We start from the raw sequence: 19,134 nt of genomic DNA, 5'->3' as shown, positions 1-19,134 counted from the left end.
AAAAGAAGAGAAGAGAAGGGAGTGACGAGGACAAAAGAAAGCAGTGAGTATGGAGGTGCAATGCAATGGGACGAGATGGCTACACGACACGAATGTAAGTTGATCCAAAAGGGGGGAAGCTGGTAGTGGCGGGCCGAGGGGCGGGAGATGCCAAGACCAGATAGAGGTAGCTGCGATGGCAGACGAGATTGTGGGTGAGGGGAGCGGGACACACGCGATGACCCCACCACCATGTCCCATATCCAGTCCTCTACATGTCAACTACATACACATGTATATGTATATACGTGCATACAGACATGGCCAACCGGACATGTTACTGGCTGTCGATGACGATGCCATTGGACTGACGCTGCCGTCTGTGGCCCTAACTAATCGCGCTGGCTTTGGTGTGTCTTCGGAAGTGGAGTGCGAGCTTAGCGGACCATCCCGGCGCTGTCGAGAAAAATATTCTGGAGAACATGACCGCACCGCACTACACTGCTCCCCTCCTCTCTTTCTCCCTCTACCCTCTCTCCCCACCTCTGCTGCATCTCAACGCCTGCTGTTGGACGTCAATGCCTGCGTCCTGTGAATTGCCCTAATTGCCCACTCCAATTCCCTCCCTGCATAGTCGTCCACTGCCCGGGCTTGGGGCTTCCTATTCACTCATAGCCAACCATGGCCGCCAACGCCAACGACACCACCAAGTCGGGCGAGACTCCCGCGACCGCGACCGCTCCAGTCGACAAGGCCTCTGGCAATGAGCAGACCGATGGCGCAGACCAAGACGATCGGGCCAATGGCCAGCAGCCAGATAGTAGGTGCCATGAGCACAGGAGACATGTGTAGGGAGAAAAAATCGCTAACATCGTCAAGACATTTTCCAGGTCACCATCAAGCTTCCCCATGAGCCCTTCGAGATGCCCATGACTATCTCGACGGCAGAGCAGGTGCAGGATCTCCGCCAGTCCATCATCGAGATGCCGCATACCTTCCAGTACTCGTGCTTCCACCTCGAGCACAACGGCGAGCGCATCAACGACTACGTTGAGCTGTCCGAAGTCAAGGACCTCAAGCCCGACTCGGTCTTGACTTTGGTCGAGGATCCCTACACGGAGAAGGAAGCCAGGCTCCATGTCGTCCGCGTGCGTGAGCTCATTGGTGCTGCTGGCGACCGCACCGATGCGCTGCACGGCCTCATGGCTGGCCTCTCGCTCCACGACACTGTGGGCCATGAGCACATCTTGAAGCCTAAGCAAGATGGCCCCGAGCAGTCGCCATTGGCCGACTACGACTTTAAGACGTCCGGCGCCGTCAAGAACCTACTACCCCCGGCCCCAGAAGCGGCGCCAAAGACGATCAAGTCGATTGCCGTCTCGCCCTGGAACCCACCCCCGTACCACCTTAGGTCCAAGGGTCATCTGCTGTACCTCGTAGTCACCACCAACGAGAACGAGCAGCACCACATTACCAGTCACGTTTCTGGTTTCTACGTCAACAAGTCGTCCAACGCCAGTTTTGATCCCTTCCCGCGACAGGCACCAAAGGACAAGCGCGCCCACTCGCTCCTTACCCTGCTTGAAGAGCTGTCTCCCTCTTTCCGCACTGCATTCCCTGAGCTGCTCGAGCACAATGCGAAGAAGGAGCTGCTTACCATCTTCCAGCTCTCCAACGCCATCCCTGCCAACCCATGGCTAGTCCCTGCGCCCAACTCGGCCCTCACCCCACATCAGCCAGATCTCGCCCGCACACAGGAGAGCTACCTGATTTCCGGCGTTGAGAACACTGAGACGCTCCGTGATTGGAACGAGGAGTTCCAGTCCACCCGCGAGATGCCCAAGGAGGCCGTCCACGACCGAGTCTTCCGCGAGCGCCTTACGTCTAAGCTATTTGCTGACTACAACGACGCTGCCACTCGTGGTGCCATGTTGGTAGCTCGTGGAGAGATTGCGCCCCTGAACCCAACAGAGGCCAAGGATGCGCAAATCTTCGTCTACAACAACATCTTTTACTCGTTCGGCGCCGACGGTGTTGGCACATTCGGCGCTGAAGGTGGAGATGAGGCAGCTCGTGTTGCTGTGGGCAAGGATGTGTTTGGTGTGCGCGCGGTCAACAACCTCGACATTCCTAACCTTTTTACTTCTGGAACCGTCGTTGTTGATTATCAAGGAAAGCGCATTGTGGGCCAGAGCATAGTTCCAGGTATCTTCAAGCAGCGCGATCCTGGTGAGCACCAGATTGACTACGGTGCGGTTGAGGGCAAGGAAATCGTGGCAGACGACAAGTCCTTTGTTCCTCTTTTCGAACAGCTATCCAAGGCTCTGCGCGTCAAGAGGCACCCGGTTTGGGACAAGGACAATGTTCGCCACGAACTGGAAGGCAGTGTCGAGACTAAGGGTTTGATCGGTACTGACGGTAGGCGATATGCCTTGGATCTCTACCGCCTCACCCCGCTCGATATTTCATGGATAGAGGCACACTGGACTGAGCCTGGAGAGGAGGGCGAGTCAAAGCCGAAAGATAAGGACTATCCCCACCGAATGGCCACTTTGCGCCCAGAGCTGGTCGAGTCTTATGGCCGAGTCAAGCTCCGCGAATACGTCAAGAATGAGCTTGCCAAAAAGGCCGAGGCTAAGAAGGAAGCCAAGGATGAGGAGAGCTCATCGGAAGAAGAGTCCTCAGAAGAAGAGGACTCCGAGGAATCGGATGATTCCGATGAATCCGAAGAAGAAGAGGGCGCCGAAAAGAAGCCTAAGGAGAAGAAGTTGACCAAGGAACAGAAGAAGGCTGCAAAGAAGGCTGCCGCTGAGAAGAAGCCTGATGAGGACCCAGAACAGGAGCGCGTCGACATCTCTGGCTTCTCCTTTGCCCTCAACCCCGATGTCTTCTCTGGCCAGAACCCCCAATCGGAAGAGGACAAGAAGGAGTGGGCTCAGGACGAGGCCGAAGTCCGCGCTGCTTGTGAGCACCTCACATCCGAGGCCATTCCTCGCATGATCCAGGAACTCAAAGAGGGCGAAGTTGGTTTCCCAATGGATGGCCAGTCTTTGAGCAACCTCTTGCACAAGCGGGGTGTAAACATTCGCTACCTTGGCAAGCTTGCAGAGTTGGCTGACAAGCCTGACCCAAGGCTCCAGGCACTTAAGCGTCTGCTTATCCAGGAAATGATCGCGCGTGGTTTCAAGCACTTTGCCAACTCCAAGTTGCGCAATGTGCCTGCACCTTTTGCTGCCCCAGCGGCCGCGCACCTGCTCAACTGCCTTCTGGGGGCCGAAGTGAGCACCAAGCCTGTGCCTGAGGGCGATGCTAGCCTCAAGTCCATGTACACCGAGGCTGACTTCAGCTTTGAGCAGCTCACACCAGAGACGCTCAAGAAGGAAGTCGTGGCCCAGGTAGCTCTGCGATTCCGCTATGACCTGGGCGAGTCGTGGGTCGAGTCTGGCAAGGAGCTGCAGATGCTTCGTGAGGTCTCACTGAAGTTGGGACTTCAGTTGGAGAGCAAGCAGTACGCCTTCACTAAGGAAGCTTTTGCTGCCAGCGCCCCGGCCGAGAAGCCAGCTGCACCCCCGACCAACGGCCAAGCAACAACTTCTAGCAAGAAGAAGAAGAACAAGAACACACCACCAGCACGTGCGGCTAGCCCAACAGTGGCCCTCCCGCAGCAGACATTCCACGCTGATGACATTCTGAACATTGTTCCTATCATCAAGGAGGCTTCGCCAAAGAGCCTGCTGGCCGAAGAGGCGCTCGAGGCTGGTCGCATGTCTGTTGCTCAGGACCAAAAGGAGCTCGGACAGGAGTTGCTTCTTGAGTCACTGCAGCTACACGAGCAAATTTACGGTGTACTTCACCCCGAGGTAGCCAAGGCCTACCACACATTGTCCAACCTACTCTTCAACCTAGAAGACAAGGTTTCGGCTCTTGAACTCGCACACAAGGCCGTCATTGTGTCTGAGCGCACTCTGGGTGTTGACCATGCCGACACTCTGCTCGCCTATCTCAACCTAGGTCTCTTTGAGCATGCCTCGGGTAATACCAAGGCTGCTCTTGTCTATCTGCGCCATGCACTTGAGCTGTGGAAGATTATCTATGGACCTGACCACCCTGACTCCATCACTACGCTTAACAACGCCGCTGTCATGCTGCAGTCGATGAAGCAATACCACGAGTCTCGCATCTGGTTCGAGGCATCCCTCGCCATCTGTGAAGAAGTGTCTGGAAAGAACTCGATCAACACTGCTACTCTGCTCTTCCAGACCGCGCAGGCCCTTGCCCTCGACAAGGACATGCGTGGTGGTGTCAACCGCATGCGCGAGTCGTATAACATCTTCAAGGAGGTTCTTGGCCCTGATGACCGCAACACCAAGGAAGCTGAGAGCTGGCTCGAGCAGCTCACTCAGAGCGCTGTCTCCCAGGCTAAGCAGCTCAACGATATCGCCAAGGGACGTATCCGGGCGATGCCACTCCCTGGCCGCAACCCTCTCCGTCCCGCTGCCGCTGCACCTTCTGCAAGTGATGCTGCAGCTGCTTCAGCCAGCCAGCGAAGCGGAAACAGCCGTGTCGATCAGCGCAAGATTGAGGATCTTTTGAAGTATATTGAGGGAGATACACAAAAGACCCCATCGAAGAAGAAGACTCAGGCGAACCCTAGGAAGAGGACGAAGTAGATTTGATCAGTCATTTCTCTTCTGGAATCTTTGCGATCAAAAGTTAGGCGCTAAAAGTACCCATCTGTCGCATTGTGGCACCGCATCCATGAACTGTGGCCACGAATTTGCGATGTTCACGTGATAGTGCACCAGTGGCTTTTGTGCTTTCTGGGCTCTATTCGTGTCCAGTTTTTGGGAACCGGTTTTGCATTCATGGAGTTATCGGTTTCGCGCGACCATGTTGTGAAGCGGAAAGACAGGTTTTTTCCGCGGAGGGGGGTTCATGTACATTGGGATATAACTGGGTTGTAAAGGTAAGCAAAAGTCGGCTACGTGTAGATATACGGGCTAGGCATGTAAACAGTGATGATGTATCAACGATGAATGATGAGCTGTATCAAATAGCAATGCAAAATATCTCCTCTTTATTGTTGATTATTGTTATGATGTGTTGGCAGAGGTGACTAAAGATGAGTATGTCTAGTAGGTTTCTTTCCTCTTTCCTCTTAAGCTACCTGGTTGTCAGACTGGCATTTATGAATTGTGCGTAGAAACTTCCTTCCCTAAGCTCCGGCTTCGGCATCCACACTAACCGCCCCCCTCGGACTCCAATATCCCGAACAAGTTCCCTATGACCCCTCCAATAGCTCATGCATCTCAAAAAAGGCACAGAGCTGATTACCCCACAAACATACATCGCCCCTCCGCGCGTGTCTTTAATACATACACATCCTCACCTATCCAACAACACCGCTATTTATTTTCACCTCGACTAAACACAGGACACGGCGAGAGAGAAAGAAATAATGTCAACACCTCAAGGCCCCCGCCGCATCGCCCAGTGGCTCTACCTCAAACCCGAAGCCATCGACGAATACAAAAAGTGCCATGCGGCTGTTTGGCCCGAAGTCTTGGAACAGATTAAGGATTCGAATATACGGGATTGTAATACTCTCCCCTTTCTCTTTCCCTCTTCACATTTTCCCTTAGCTATTGCTTTATGTTTTGATGCTACTTCTACGTTGTTGTTCGCAATGTTCGCTTCACTCACCTTCTCGACAGATTCCATCTTCCTCACCATGTCACCGCGGCCCACGCTCTTCGCATCGTTCAAATACATAGGGCATGCATTCGACGAGGACATGGCGCGCATGGCGGCGAATCCCAAGGTACAGGAGTGGTGGCGCATGACGGATGGGATGCAAGAGTCGCCTGTGGAGGGGGCGCAGGGAAGCGCAAAGGGGCCGGGGTGGTGGGGACATATGGAGGAGGTATTTTATGTGGAGTGAGATGAAAAGGGCGAGAGAGAGAAGGGGAGAGGGAAGGAATGAAAATAGAACAGATAATTGGTATCAACAAAAAACTACGAATGCGACGCCGACACGACCGTGTGTCCCTATATAGAAAAACACGTAACAAATACAGTTATATGGAGACATGATGATAACACCTTCCCAGGACCATTCTTTTTGTACCGAACTTTCCTTACTCATCTCCCCCAAATGCTTTACAAAGGCTCGTAATCCGCGCTAGTGTCGCCAACCCAGCCAAACCACAGGGCAATGAGGGTATTGGCCGCAACCCACACACCGGCATATCCAACAGCACCGATAATGTCGGTTCCCACGAGCGTCATACTCCGCTGGACGGTGGCGATGAACAAAAAGGCGTTGAGAATGAGCGTTTGCTGAATCAGAGTGCGGGTCCTCTGGGTAAAGTTGTAGAAATTGTACTCAAGAGTCTGAGATAGCGTGGCAGTAGCCGGGTCAAAAGTATCGCCAGGAGTCTGGTTCTCGGAAAGCGGCTGAGCAGCAAAGGATGGGTTGAGGAGAAAGGCCTTGGCAGCGAAACCAGCAATAAACGTCTTAACCACAAGAGATAGGGGAGTCTCGACATGGGCAACTTCGAGCGTGGGAATGTCAAAGTATTGGACGAGGAACGTGTTCAAGACGCCCGTCTTCAGACTGCCCCACAGAAGCACAACGTAGACACCGGTTGCGAGCATAAAGCTCGAGAGCTGGACTTGGTAGCTGTTGAGCAAGAAGCGGTTGCGCAGGGGCGCGTTGGTCTTGTGGGCAAGGGAGCGTGGGCGCAAAAGGTATGTGGGAAGCGCAAAAGAAATGACCTCGATGCAGATACTGGTGGCCGCAGTCAAAGGCGTGATGTTGTAAAAAGTGGTGAGCAAATAGGCAAAAGGCGCGTGCGTCAGGACAACGAGGGCCGAGACATCGTAGACTGCGCATACAGTATTAGCAATGATTTGGCGCAAATGTTCTTGTCTTTGGACGCGCTCTTACAGTCGTAGCTCAGGTACCACGTCATGCACACGGTCAACCAGCGCATGGCGAGACGCGCATGAGGCGAGTAAAACGATGTGACATCGTTCTCTTGCGGCACCTTGCTGATGGCCCCAAGCTCCGGGCTCAGGAAATTCGAGACAAACTCCCACAGCAGCGCGTTGATACCCGCGTTCAGGCAGATGAGAATGGGTACGCGCAGCGCGGTAGGGAGACGCGATCGCACCGGCGCGTGTGACTTAGTCACTACTTCTGGCGCCTCGCGCTCAATGACTTCGGTTGATGCCATTGTGCGCCTTTTATTGTTGCAGCGATGAAGTTCGGCGGCAATGGGCGAGGGAAAACAAAAGGACGGGTGAGGTGGGGGAGGGGGAAGAGAGGGAATGAGCGACGGGGGGCTGATGACAGAAGAAGTTCGAGTCTTTGTGTGGGAGACGAGTTTGTTTGGACGTGCGTCATGGCGCAAAATAGAGTACATACTAATAAGCCGCGGGCAACCGTGCGCTGATTCGTCCCATGTCCCGCGCTATTGTATTGTCGCTTTGTATGTAGTATGTGTATATGTATGTATGTGTGTATGTATGAATGAATATATGTTCATATGAAGTACTAAGTTTTCCGCCCGTCGCATCTTCATTGGTATGGCTGCCGTAATGGACTTGCGTACTCCCATAGCTTTGGACCTGGAGTATCGTATCCAGTCAGCTTCTTATGGACATCAACCAGTATACCCGCATCTGTTGGCCTGTATAGATTGGTCCCTAGTACACCTCCTTCTAAATGCTTTGCCTCTGCACCTGTCTCTCCGTCTACTCGCAAGTTTATACACTGCGGGTACGCCTGTGCACCGTCCAGCTGCTCTGCCACGTGCAGCGCAAGGAGCTCGTGCCTCAGGGTGTAATAGCCTGCTGCCAGCACTTCTGGTATCTTGACTTCCCATGTGAAGTTGTTGGCAATGAGTACGTCCGTCGCCCATGTGCCACCCAACTCCAGAGTGTCCCACCCGGTACTGTTGAGCCATGCCAGCTCGTCAATCTTGACCCAGGACAAGGTGTTCTTGTTTGCTTTTGAACAAGTCGTGTTGCACTTGGCAATGTATGTCATGACTGCGCCGACGTGGGAGACTGGCCATTCATTCCATTTCAACTGCAATGTATCGCCGGCAGTCGTGTTGACATGAAGTGCACCAGGTATGGCATTGTCGTGGCAGGTAATGTTTGACGTATTAAAGTGTGAGGGAGACACGAAGATGTTGCCCATGTTCACGGCTGACCATGCAGCCAATGGACGAGGCGGTGTCAATGTTTCAGAGGAAACGGGGTCCCATCCATTGTAAACCAGGCCAGCTGATGTTGTGATTTTCTCGATGCGTGCGTGAGCCGATACGCCGGCCAGAAGAAGTGACGAGGTCACGGTTGTCAAAAGCCCCATCATGGCGAAACAAGTGTAGGAAGAAAAGGGACGAATACCGAGTGCATAAGTACAAGCCGGCTCTGGGGAATATATATTGGTACAAGTCTTTGTGGGGATCGTATAGCAATATTGTCATTATAGTTGCAATCGTTGCAGATTTAGCCATGCCACAATTCATCTCGACCGCCAAGTGTGATTGGCCACAGTGGGCGAGTGTCAGACAACGTGCCAGGGAATACGAAACAGGCCAAGGGCAGCAAACAAATTGCTCTGACCAGCGCAATGTTTCGAATGAGAGGAGAATAGGCTGGCACGGACGCTAACAGAGCGGAACACGGGGCGGATTGAGTGGTTTGAACGCCGATCATTTTCAGTCCAACGCCATGCTGATGCCGATGTCGACAATGCTGTCGTAATATAGTACAGATAGTGGGTACATTCACAGTCGTCTGGTCCTTCTATTTGACCTCCTTTTCCAACAACTCTTTTGCTTCGTTGACCTTGGTAGCCAGGTAAGGGCTGCCGCCTCGATCGGGGTGGTTTAGGAGCATCAGTGAGCGGTGCTTCTTCCGCAGGAGTTCTTTTGTAATGCCTCGTTCGCTGTTGTTTGTTAGCATGCGAATGCATACATGCAGACCAACTTACGGCAACTCTAATATCAGCGCTGCTTCTCTCCGTGTCATCTTGGGTTCAAAGCCGCCCTTGTAGTATGAGCGCCCCAGAGCACCAGCGCCCCCACCTGATCTTCGCAGAGCAACGAGAGCTGCGCGGCCCTGTTCATTTGGGTCAGTATTGCCTGTATACGAGGGCTGCACATGATACAGGAGGACGTACGAAGAAGGCAGTGGCACCTGCGCCTAATATCCACACCCAGGCCGACATGCTGGTCCTGTGCGGGGAGAGATGAGAAAACGCGGTAGTTGGTTGGTGCAGCGGGTGGGGCGGGTGCTATGGGGTCCAGACGCAGACAATGTACAGAGTGATGTTTGAGAGGATAATGTAGGCGGAGACTGGACGACGAGGACGATAGAGGACACGGCAGAGACGGGGCGATCAAGTCGGTGTCGATAATGTCGAGGGAAAAGGCGGGCGAGGAATCTGCGGAGGTGCCTCGGGCGACAAGCGATGCAATTGGCCCCGGGTGCACGTGCCACCCAAAATTTCTGGCCAGGCCGGCATACTGCCTTTTGCTACACCACCACCACCACTACCTCCACCTCCTCCAATCACTCCCCCGCCGTCACCATGAGAATTGAGACGTGTATGGATATATTCTATATTAGCGCTTATCAACGCCGATACTAACATATCCAGGCTACTTCTGCTCAAGCCCCGTCTACCCGTCCAAGGGCATCACCTTTGGTATTCATACCCTATGCAATGGCGCCGCCACGACCCTCTTCTGACCGCGCACAGTGCGAAATGACGCCAAGAGCTTCCGCTTCTGCAAGAGCAAATGCCACAAGAACTTCAAGATGAAGCGCAACGTAAGCACGCCTCATGTCATGCGCTCACCCCACCCCTGCTGACTTAGCTTTTTTTCTACAGCCGCGCAAGCTGGCCTGGACAAAGAGCTTCCGCCGCGCACACGGCAAGGAAATGACTGTCGATTCTACCCTCACTTTTGCTCAGCGCCGTAACGTGCCTGTGCGCTACAACCGCGACCTTGTCCAGACGACACTCAAGGCCATGGGCCGTGTATCCGAGATCCGTGCCAGAAGAGAGCGCGCCTTCTACAAGGCCCGTATGCGCGGTAACAAGCAGCGCCAGCGCGAGGAAGACCGCAAGCTGGTTCTGGAAAACCAGCACCTGCTGCCACCCAGCGAGCGATTCTCCAAGGAGGAGCTCGAGCAAATGCAAGGCGAGCCCGATGTCCAGACAATCAAGGACAAGGTTGCTGCCAGGAGGAAGGAGCTTGAGGCGGAAGAGAGCGAGCTTAGCGATGTCGAGGAAGAGATGCTACCCAAGACTAAGAGCAAGAGCAAGATGAAGATGAAACTCGGTGGTCGCGGTGTCGAGGCCATGGATGTTGACGAGTAGAGCGACTCTTGGGACCCGGTACCTCATCGGCATCGACCGACAGCGACAGCCCAATGACTGGCTTGGCCTTGCGAGTAAAAAACCGTTCCTGGAGTCTGGCGTCACATTACAAGGGTAGTTTTCATGACCAAAATATCTCGATACCATATCAAGAAGCTTGTTTTATTTCTCGCATCAATTTGCTCAACTCTGCTCCGACAATTTGGCAATCGTCCTTGATTCTGGTCAATCACGAGCATGTGTAGCAAGGTGCGTGATACTGCTGGTAGTACACTCATTGTTGACAGCTGAGGATTTTCTTACTTTTCGAACAACAGAGTCCATGAACAAAATTGAACTATTGCGACTAATCGACAGCCTGGGAATCATGACAGCACTACCAAAGCTTTGTAGGTCATTTGACATATTATACACCCAATCAGAATGATACGCCAGTTGACTAGATCTGAAGCATCGCATTGGCACTTTCATTTCTATTTACAGTAACCCTTATGGGAGAATTTTCAAGTATATACAAGGATTTCTGATCGATACCTATTAGTTCTCCTTGCATTGGTCGGGCCAGCCCGATGCATGTGTTCCCGAACTAGTGCCGCAATAGTAAAAGGTGCCACGAGGTGAAACGGCATAATAAACACTGCCAGCTCGTTTAGGTAAATCAGCCTGCAGATTTCAACGTTAGCATGGCGAGTTGCAGACGCTAGTCATTGCGCTTCAAAGAGAATCTTACAATCCAGAGAGGGAAGGTCTTGAGTTCACCGCAGTGCCTCGTAGCAAGGTTGGCTGCACTGGTCTCACGTGGTGGTTGAGACCTGTCGCCTGCAACAACCGCCGCGATAAGATCTTTCTGTTCGATGTGAACACCGCCGCTTCCTGGGCAGTCAAGGCTTTTGGGGAACTGGCAGTACGGATCGCACGCATTCTGCCTGCGCTCAGAGCTGAGGACAGGGGCCGAAGAGACGGGGGTGGCGTCCACGGCGACAGCGGCCGCAGAGACGGCGGTGGCACCGAGGGCGAGAGCGATGAAAGAGCTGGCGTGCATATTGAGGATTTGTGTTAGTTCGGGTTGGTTCGGGGTGTGTTTGGATCTGGTAGTTCTTGATATTGAGGTTGAGAATGAATTCTGGGGAGGGATCCTTCATTTCTTATATGGTGAGTGAGCTGCTATTCATCATCAAAGACCCGACGAGCAACCCCGCCGAGCCGCCGAGACGAGGGCATTGAGCACACCCTGCTGGACATACTACATACGTACTGGCCAGGTACTATTCGCAAACCCGAGTCACGCTGCCACTGAGATGTTCTGAACGGGCCCTACGAAACAACGCACGGTTCCTCCATCTTGCATGATGGGGAAGCGCTAGCCACAACGGTTCCCGATTCCAGTTAGTTGTTTCTACTGCTTTGTCCTGATCCTTTACCCCTGTAACTGTCCTTAATATCAAACGGCCCGAGCAATATGTCTAGGCCAGCATCAGCCACGGCATGATGTGTCACTCCGTATCGTACTTACATTCGATTATTCGTTTACTGTGTAAATATTTCAGCCAAGTCTCTTGTGCTTCACATTTACCTCCCTCTTCTAGTCCTCTCTCTCTTTCTTTCTTTCTTTCTTTCTTTCTTTCTTTCTTTCTTTCTTTCTTTCTTTCTTTCTCTCTCTTCACAAAAACATAAAAGGTCGCATGATATAGCTTCTTAGCTGCTACGTCATTCCCTCGCCTGACACACCTTCCCCGTATTCCCACATCTAATCGTGCCTATAAAGTGACTGCAGGAGAGCACGTACTCACTAAAAAATGGACGTTCTGGAATTTGGGGAATTAAACGCTTTTCGGTCCTATTACCAATCCGTGCGGTCTTGGGGAACCAGGGGGAGAGGGAGGCGAAGTCGCAGGCTAGAAGGCAGTTAAACGTGTAAGCTTATTTGAGACGGTTAAAGATACGCGTTATACGGGTATGCAGGGTAAGTATTGAGATGAATAGATAAGTGAAAGGCGCAGGCGTAGAAGATGACGGCACGTGACTTTGAGCATTGGGATTGTACGCGAGGGTGTTTTTTTTACACCGCTTTGTTACGGGCTCGTACGATTGTAGGATGCCACTGACGTTGTGAGGGTGGACGGTGAGGAAAAATAGTGTAGTGCTACAAAGATGGCGTTCAAGGTACACTAGCGACCCCTTGTGTATATACTAATTATATACAGTGACGTTGTTTGTGGATGCGTATAGAGATGGGAGAGACTGGGTATACTGGTCTGGCTGCGAGAGTCTGAGAGGATATGCAGATAATAGAAAGTCCGAGGAATCGTGTAGTGACTGAGTTACTACGTTACGGCTCTGTTACAGTGTCGATAGAAGGTACGGCGCAGCATGATCAATGCAACATGCGGAACACCCGGTGTAATAGAGCGTTTGACCGCACCCTGCTTGTCAGCTTGTCATGGCATTATTTCGCAAGTCTAGAGCCTAGAAATGCGGTCTAGTTGTGCGAGCTGCGGTGACGTGATTTGAGATGCTTTATTGAACTCGGTGAGTGAACTAATATGTAATGATAGCTGATACCATGGATTTTGTTTTTAGCTATAGGGAATTAGTGGAGATCTCGGGTAAAGTTTATGCAGATGTCTGGGGTATGGATTGGACCGTGTGGGGATGTGTGAGATGAGTGGGTAAGGGTATGGGATGCGCTAGCTACCCATAATGGTGAGGTTGTTATTTAAACTCTCGGGTGTGATCGGAGGTAGAGGAGTAGGAGAGTGAGTTGGAATTTTTCGTTTATACTGTCTTGATAGGTTGGGGAAGTTTTTTTTGGCGCGCATGGTAAGGGCCTGTTCAGTTGCTCCATTTTCCGTCTCCGTTTGGCTACTGTTCTGTGTTAGTAGGCGTCAATTAGTGTCATAACTGGGCTGATCTGGGCTAGAATAAACGATAGAAGGGGCTTATCACGTGGTTAAACGGAGGGTTTAAATTCTTATTAGAGATCTTAAGATCTGCGTACCAGGAAAACGCGGTTCCGTTTAACTCGAAAAGGGAAAGTATTGCGTTAAGACTACACTAGATATGTAAGGCTTTTTACATATGTCGGTGTTGCGCTCACAAAATAGAGCTCCACCCTGTGGCGTCTAGACTTTTGTTTTACCGAACATAACGCTATTTCCATCTCCATTTTTCTGACAGAACCCCAATCCGGTATAGCAGACAGAACCGAACAGGCCCTAAGCTGACTCTACGGTCATGCTATTTCAGGGAGTACTGCTGTTTTTATCGCCTTGATGGGTGGTACGATATCGTAGCGCGAAACTTGCAGGTCGAGAATGTGATGTCGACGTTGTCCTCAAAGAAGCTTGGGAATTGGTTACGGTAAGCGTGTTAAGGGCAGAGTGAGAGAAAGATACGGTTAGAGGGTAGTCTAGTGCTGATGGTAAGAGCGTGTTGCTTAAGACGAGCAAGCTAAGGTGCCTGAGTTTGCGCGACCCATACTGTGGCCTAGATCTGCTTAACAAAAGTCTTGCTAAAGTCGGCGTTGAGCACGGAAACATTGTGCAGCCAATACAATTATGACCGGGCGCGGGCCTTTTTGTATTGTTCACGAGGTCTTGAAGCCGTCCTTGTACGTTGATGCAAAAAAGCCAACCAGATTGATGAACGTATCCACTATCATATCCTGACTGAAGCACGAAGCCTCAAGCTCGTCAAACTCGACACCCGCATCACGTAAAGCCGGAAGAAGATCGCTAGTCCAAGATAACCTCTGTGTACATATGACGCTGGCAGCCACAGAATAAGCATCGGTGCGCGGAATTGCCGTGACTGCTTCCGTCGCCACCCACACGGGCATTCAACTCGGCGGTTCTTAGAGCTTATCTACTAGGGAATTTACGGCAAGCACAGTGTCTATCATAAGAGGAACGGCGGTTAGAAGCATTCCATACCCCATGCCCTATCTCAGCCACAATTTCATAGAAACGCACCACTCGAAGTTTCGCCCCTCGTATCTTGCTGCCGCAGCCATGCAAATGCGTTTTACAGCGCATTCGCTTTGCATATAATCGATTTCTGGGGGCCCAATAGTATCCTGCTGGGTGTTTGGGCATTTGTAGCTCGAGGCACTGCGAAAACTGCGTTGACGGATGAGGACAACGTAATGCTTGTGGACACTAGTGAAGGTGGAGGTTGATATGAATTGACGGGATGATATATGCCAGCGACACAATCGTTCTCTAAAGAAGCACACCATTTATTGGAAATATTTAAATCCGGTCGGCTAGAACGAAAAATGAGAGTGTCTGCTACTGCTTGATAGGACCGAATGGTGCGTTGTATCATGACTGGGTTTACTTCTTGCATTTCGGCAACGTAAATGTGTCGTCGAGGCAAGCAGTGTATCTCCAAGCCTCCATGACGCCATGTTGTATCCCCAGTGGGATTAGGAAGGATATCATCAGTTGACCTATTTTCACTGCGTGTACTATTAGCTTAGACAGAAACAATAAATGGAGTTAGCAGCTAGTTAACGCCTATTCTTATATAATAGAACACTACAGATACTCTGTAATATAATGGTCTCAACAATATGTTAAAGATATAAGAATACTTAGAAAGCCATTCAACACTAGAGGCTCTCAGGGTCCTTGAGTAAGTAGTCTCAGTTGTTTGCTACTGTTCTCCCAAACAACAGGATCGTCCACGGTCGTCCACTTCAATAGAAGCTCCTGAACAGCCTGAAGGGACTTGTCGTCCTCGGCATCCATGAAGAAATCCTTGCGGCCCTCGATCCCTTTCCTGCGCCTCTCCAAGTATGCGTCAAGGTCGTAATTGCTGTCAACGGAGGCTGTGCCCCATGTTGCGGCGAGAGAAGCCTGATAATTATTGCTCGACATGGCCCGGAATTTCTGCATCGACGCATTTGCGGTCTCTGGTACTTGGACGGGTGTTGGCTGATCGTGACCCTGTCCTGGCCTTACGAGTTGCACTGCTGTGGATGGGGTTTCTGGTTCCTGAGCGGATACCAAGGGGTCAGGAACGATGTTCGGCTGGATGTCAGCTTCAGCATGGAACTGTAAGTCATTTTTGTTAAGCCATTCCCTGACCAAATCATTCGCAAGTTCATGATCCCGTTCCTTCTCTTCCCGTTCCTTCTCTAATTCTTTAATAGAAGGAATCCAAGGATCGTTATTTGCTAGATCAATGGGCCTTGGTCGACTTGCCGGACCCGATGTATCTTCTAGTGGCACAATCGGTGGAAAGAAGGATGTTTCACTACCAGGCTCTGGTGCTTGCCCTTTATCCAATGCATTTCCGGTATTTCCGCACTCCGGAACCAGGATCGGATCGCCGTCCATAATGTGATCTTGATCAAATAGCTCATACTTGTGGCTTCTGCATTCATCGAATGGTGACAAATCTTGACTATAGTTCAATGTGAAGTCGTCATAATCGATGTTTTGATTATCTTCATTTACTCCCATGGTTAAGTCCAATTGATCGAAACTCCTGTCCTCGAACTGTGGACAATCTTGAATGGTTTCAGGCTCGGATTCGGCGCTTTTCTCAAGAACATCTTCTGGATGGTTTTCTTCGTCGAGAGCTCTGGGAGTATGGCTGCCCCACTGAACTTGCCGCTTTCCAGAGACATTGGTAGGATGCGCATCGCCAATGGACTGAGATCTTCTCTTCTTACCCCGCAGGGGTTCCTACTTGCTTTAGTATTCCATTGAACCTAATGGCGTGTACTTCTTCACTTACATCTCTGTTTTGGGGTTGTTGATCGGTAGAGAGCAGGATGTGATTTTCTTCACGGCCCATAGTCACATGTTGTTCGGAGGCTTGATTTCCTGGAGCTTCTATAATCTTATGTCTCGGTACACCGGATTTTTCGAGAAGATCCTGAGTATGTTCGTAAAGAACATCGACAAACATATCCGGTAGCCACCTCAGAATAACGACCTCTTTTGAGTCGTCCTGCAACGTATCAAACACAGAAGCTATTATACGGTTGCAATGAAACTTACTGTGCTTGTAAGATCAATAAGGCCCGTGGATCGGAGACACGCGAGTTGTTTGGAGTCGCAGGATACCACTGGATAGATGGGGATTCGCTCAGGCGCTGGACTAGCTCCGTTGGCCTTGAGAGTAGATATTGCCGCGTCAACAAGTTCTTCTCTCATTCCAAATTTTGTTAGTCCGTTCTTGATCCTGTCCATCAGAAAGTCGTGTCTCATTTCTGAATCGATTGATCCTCTCGCCTTGCCTAGAGCAATATTTTCTTCAAGTCGAGAATACTCCCATTTGGCTAACTCCAGTTTCTGAGCAGCCAACTCCAACCGATCAATTTGAGACCAATAAGGATAAACATTGTTTGAAATGATGAACTGAGATGAAGATGCAAGCTTTGTAGCCTCTGCGGTCCTCGGGGCTTGACTGTGACTTATGGCTGTAGGTGCAGGTCCCTCATTAGCTGCCGATAAAGAGAGTGTGGGCGCTTTAGAGTCTCTCGAACATGCCGATACTCCGCTGCTAGATATTGCGGCCTCGTTTACCATCTCTCCATTACTCTCTGCTTGATGGTGGAACTCTTGCTTGGCCGCTTCGTTGGCAAGTACCAGACTTTTGAGGGCCAGCAACTCGTCTACGTCAACAGTATCCTTTCTGTTCTCGTAAGCAGAGCGACCGAAAACCAAAGCATCTAGACCTACGATAGATGCGACGTCACTTTGATCGCATAATTTAAAACTGCAAGCTCAACCAGTATGGTCGATTTAAGCGATTCCAAAAGCCGGCGAAAGAATTCAACCTTCCCTTTCCTAAAGATCCACATGATCTTGTGACCAGTGGGCAAGCGAAATTTGCCAGCGAGCGGATTGTCAGACTTGGTCGCTTTTTTCAAGATATCCTCAATCTCAGTGAACACGCGCTTGCACTCGTCAACAATCTTAATGCTTGTATCAAAGGCATCCTGTCTGAAGAGCTGAGCTTTTTGGCCAAATTCCATCGCCTTAGCAAGATCCTTGAGAACCTGACAGAAGAGAGCAATGTCTTTGGCGATATAATTCGTCTCCTGCATGTGTGTCAGCTTGGACTATCGAAGTCTTGAGCGAAGCTCCCACCTGGTTGGCCGAAGCGATAGCATCTGCAACTTGAAATAACCCAATAGATAGCTGTGTTCCGATTTGGGCAACCTGCAATATACTGGCGACAGCGCCAATCTTTGCAATGTTAGAGAAGTGGGCGGGGTGGTCAAACGTCCGAACATACCGCCTCCATTGTCGCAAGAGATACGTAGTAAAAAGACCCGATGCACAAGGTCTACTGGGTAGAAGCTTTCACCGCGCCGTCATGTCAATCCTCACGCCCTTTGTTGCGGTAGTAACTAGAGATATGAATGGGAGAAATGGGGGGCCAAATAGTCAAGGTATACGTACGTACGTATGTACGGGCTGAAACAGGGTTGACCGGTTTTGGTTGCCTGCTCAGCCACCAGGCCCGCTCAGCCACAAACAGCTCCACCGCTATCTGGTAACATGAACGTTGCCAACCAGAAAGCTTCATGCTATCTATATCACAGCAATTGAATTTCTCACTTGAGGCTGTTTGAATGGTAGGATACGATCTAACGCAGCGGCGCCTGCTTTTCGACGATCAATGGCCATAGCTACTCCATCAGCTCGGTCGCCTTCTCGTCCAACTCGAGCGGGCTGGCATCCGTGCCCCACGACAACAGTCTATCAAGGCCTAAGAATGAGCTTGTATCGTATTCAGATACCCTATGATTTGAAGAACGACTTATATTTACCATCGGAATATCGGGCCGTTATGTTTTATGGTATCTTAGCATATGATTGGTATGGGTACTAGCTATAGGAGGCTAAAGCACACATTGTCCCTACATGTTCAAAGTCACTTGGATAGAGTAGTGCTTAGTTTGTAGACGTCTCTGTTAAATTGTCTTTCATTTTCATGAGTTGGTACCTATTATGTACATCAACATCGGGGTCAAAAGACTTTGTCCAAGAAACCGAGGGACTGAGACCACGCCTCTCTTCGAACAGAAGATATTTATGTTCAATCACGGTGGCGAGCAACACCGTATGGTGCCTTGGGTCATGAGATTTCTTTCTGTAGGAAGTATTGATCTTGACTTGGCGAAAACTCTATACTACATATTTGTCCCTCTTGTGAACTGTGCGTATATCATACGATTTTTTTCTTCCGTTGACAAAACGCGTTTCTTGAAATTTGCTGCTAATCACTTGCAGAAAAAAGGACCTCCCATCTAAGACTGACTTCATTGTAGCTGATAATCAGATCGAGACACATTCGTACCTATAACACCCCACTCTTTTCGACTTCTGCAGAAGCAAGGGGATTCTTTTAAAACCATACTCTCTCAACGGCAGCCATTAGACTGTTGAGTCGCGCACCATGGAAGACGGATTTATAGGCTTCTTAGGTTGCAGGGTCGGTAAGTAACATGGTCAACTTCCCGCTAGCGACCTATGTAGCGTGACACCGTGATGCTACCTCAATACTATGCCGAGTCGCACAGAAAACATGCAGGTAAAGGCATTACCAAAGATGGCATCTGATAAACTAAGTTTCTAAGGAAATGTGAATGATTCAACTTACAACTACAGTGTAGGTTCGGTGTTGCCGAGTAGCTCGGCAATGAATGGATACACAAGATCGTTTAAGAGTATGTGGAGAAGAACTTAACTGAATCCATCGTCTGGGCAATGAACCAGGGAACGAAGCTT

At 50.6% G+C, this 19,134-nt stretch overlaps 9 protein-coding genes across 9 annotated transcripts; 3 read left to right on the top strand and 6 right to left on the bottom strand.

The window, feature by feature from the left end:
* Positions 1 to 465: 465 nt before the first annotated feature.
* COCSADRAFT_125671 (uncharacterized protein) lies at positions 466 to 5,055 on the top strand. The gene is made up of 2 exons (XM_007705737.1): positions 466 to 799; positions 859 to 5,055. The coding sequence occupies exons 1-2, from the start codon at positions 661 to 663 to the stop codon at positions 4,647 to 4,649; spliced, it is 3,930 nt and encodes a 1,309-aa protein (XP_007703927.1). The 5' UTR covers positions 466 to 660; the 3' UTR covers positions 4,650 to 5,055.
* Positions 5,056 to 5,437: 382 nt separating this feature from the next.
* COCSADRAFT_174897 (uncharacterized protein) lies at positions 5,438 to 5,920 on the top strand (the record flags this gene model as incomplete). The annotated part of the gene is made up of 2 exons (XM_007705736.1): positions 5,438 to 5,576; positions 5,694 to 5,920. The coding sequence occupies 2 exons, from the start codon at positions 5,438 to 5,440 to the stop codon at positions 5,918 to 5,920; spliced, it is 366 nt and encodes a 121-aa protein (XP_007703926.1).
* Positions 5,921 to 6,138: 218 nt separating this feature from the next.
* On the bottom strand, positions 6,139 to 7,217 carry COCSADRAFT_163932 (uncharacterized protein; the record flags this gene model as incomplete). The annotated part of the gene is made up of 2 exons (XM_007705735.1): positions 6,139 to 6,866; positions 6,929 to 7,217. 2 exons carry the CDS (start codon positions 7,215 to 7,217, stop codon positions 6,139 to 6,141), a joined length of 1,017 nt encoding a protein of 338 aa, XP_007703925.1.
* Positions 7,218 to 7,561: 344 nt separating this feature from the next.
* On the bottom strand, positions 7,562 to 8,362 carry COCSADRAFT_163931 (glycoside hydrolase family 61 protein; the record flags this gene model as incomplete). Its single annotated transcript, XM_007705734.1, has 1 exon — positions 7,562 to 8,362. One exon carries the CDS (start codon positions 8,360 to 8,362, stop codon positions 7,562 to 7,564), a length of 801 nt encoding a protein of 266 aa, XP_007703924.1.
* A 437-nt stretch (positions 8,363 to 8,799) lies between these two features.
* COCSADRAFT_29829 (uncharacterized protein) lies at positions 8,800 to 9,223 on the bottom strand (the record flags this gene model as incomplete). The annotated part of the gene is made up of 3 exons (XM_007705377.1): positions 8,800 to 8,941; positions 8,987 to 9,114; positions 9,176 to 9,223. The coding sequence occupies 3 exons, from the start codon at positions 9,221 to 9,223 to the stop codon at positions 8,800 to 8,802; spliced, it is 318 nt and encodes a 105-aa protein (XP_007703567.1).
* Positions 9,224 to 9,542: 319 nt separating this feature from the next.
* On the top strand, positions 9,543 to 10,630 carry COCSADRAFT_40246 (uncharacterized protein). The gene is made up of 4 exons (XM_007705457.1): positions 9,543 to 9,602; positions 9,656 to 9,703; positions 9,758 to 9,828; positions 9,890 to 10,630. Exons 1-4 carry the CDS (start codon positions 9,587 to 9,589, stop codon positions 10,379 to 10,381), a joined length of 627 nt encoding a protein of 208 aa, XP_007703647.1. The 5' UTR covers positions 9,543 to 9,586; the 3' UTR covers positions 10,382 to 10,630.
* A 243-nt stretch (positions 10,631 to 10,873) lies between these two features.
* Positions 10,874 to 11,490, bottom strand: COCSADRAFT_40245 (uncharacterized protein). Its single transcript, XM_007705456.1, has 2 exons — positions 11,112 to 11,490; positions 10,874 to 11,044 (listed from the first exon to the last, which is right to left on the bottom strand). Exons 1-2 carry the CDS (start codon positions 11,421 to 11,423, stop codon positions 10,919 to 10,921), a joined length of 438 nt encoding a protein of 145 aa, XP_007703646.1. The 5' UTR covers positions 11,424 to 11,490; the 3' UTR covers positions 10,874 to 10,918.
* A 3,513-nt stretch (positions 11,491 to 15,003) lies between these two features.
* Positions 15,004 to 16,548, bottom strand: COCSADRAFT_99093 (uncharacterized protein; the record flags this gene model as incomplete). The annotated part of the gene is made up of 2 exons (XM_007705733.1): positions 15,004 to 15,501; positions 16,393 to 16,548. 2 exons carry the CDS (start codon positions 16,546 to 16,548, stop codon positions 15,004 to 15,006), a joined length of 654 nt encoding a protein of 217 aa, XP_007703923.1.
* Positions 16,549 to 17,072: 524 nt separating this feature from the next.
* Positions 17,073 to 17,586, bottom strand: COCSADRAFT_98412 (uncharacterized protein; the record flags this gene model as incomplete). The annotated part of the gene is made up of 2 exons (XM_007705732.1): positions 17,073 to 17,438; positions 17,488 to 17,586. Coding segments are annotated over 2 exons (465 nt in total), but the record flags the coding sequence as incomplete, so codon positions are not given.
* Positions 17,587 to 19,134: the final 1,548 nt, after the last annotated feature.

The sequence above is a fragment of the Bipolaris sorokiniana genome (genome assembly GCF_000338995.1).
Source record: "Bipolaris sorokiniana ND90Pr unplaced genomic scaffold COCSAscaffold_14, whole genome shotgun sequence".
Taxonomy (NCBI): domain Eukaryota; kingdom Fungi; phylum Ascomycota; class Dothideomycetes; order Pleosporales; family Pleosporaceae; genus Bipolaris; species Bipolaris sorokiniana.
This window is presented reverse-complemented; position numbering and strand designations above follow the sequence as displayed.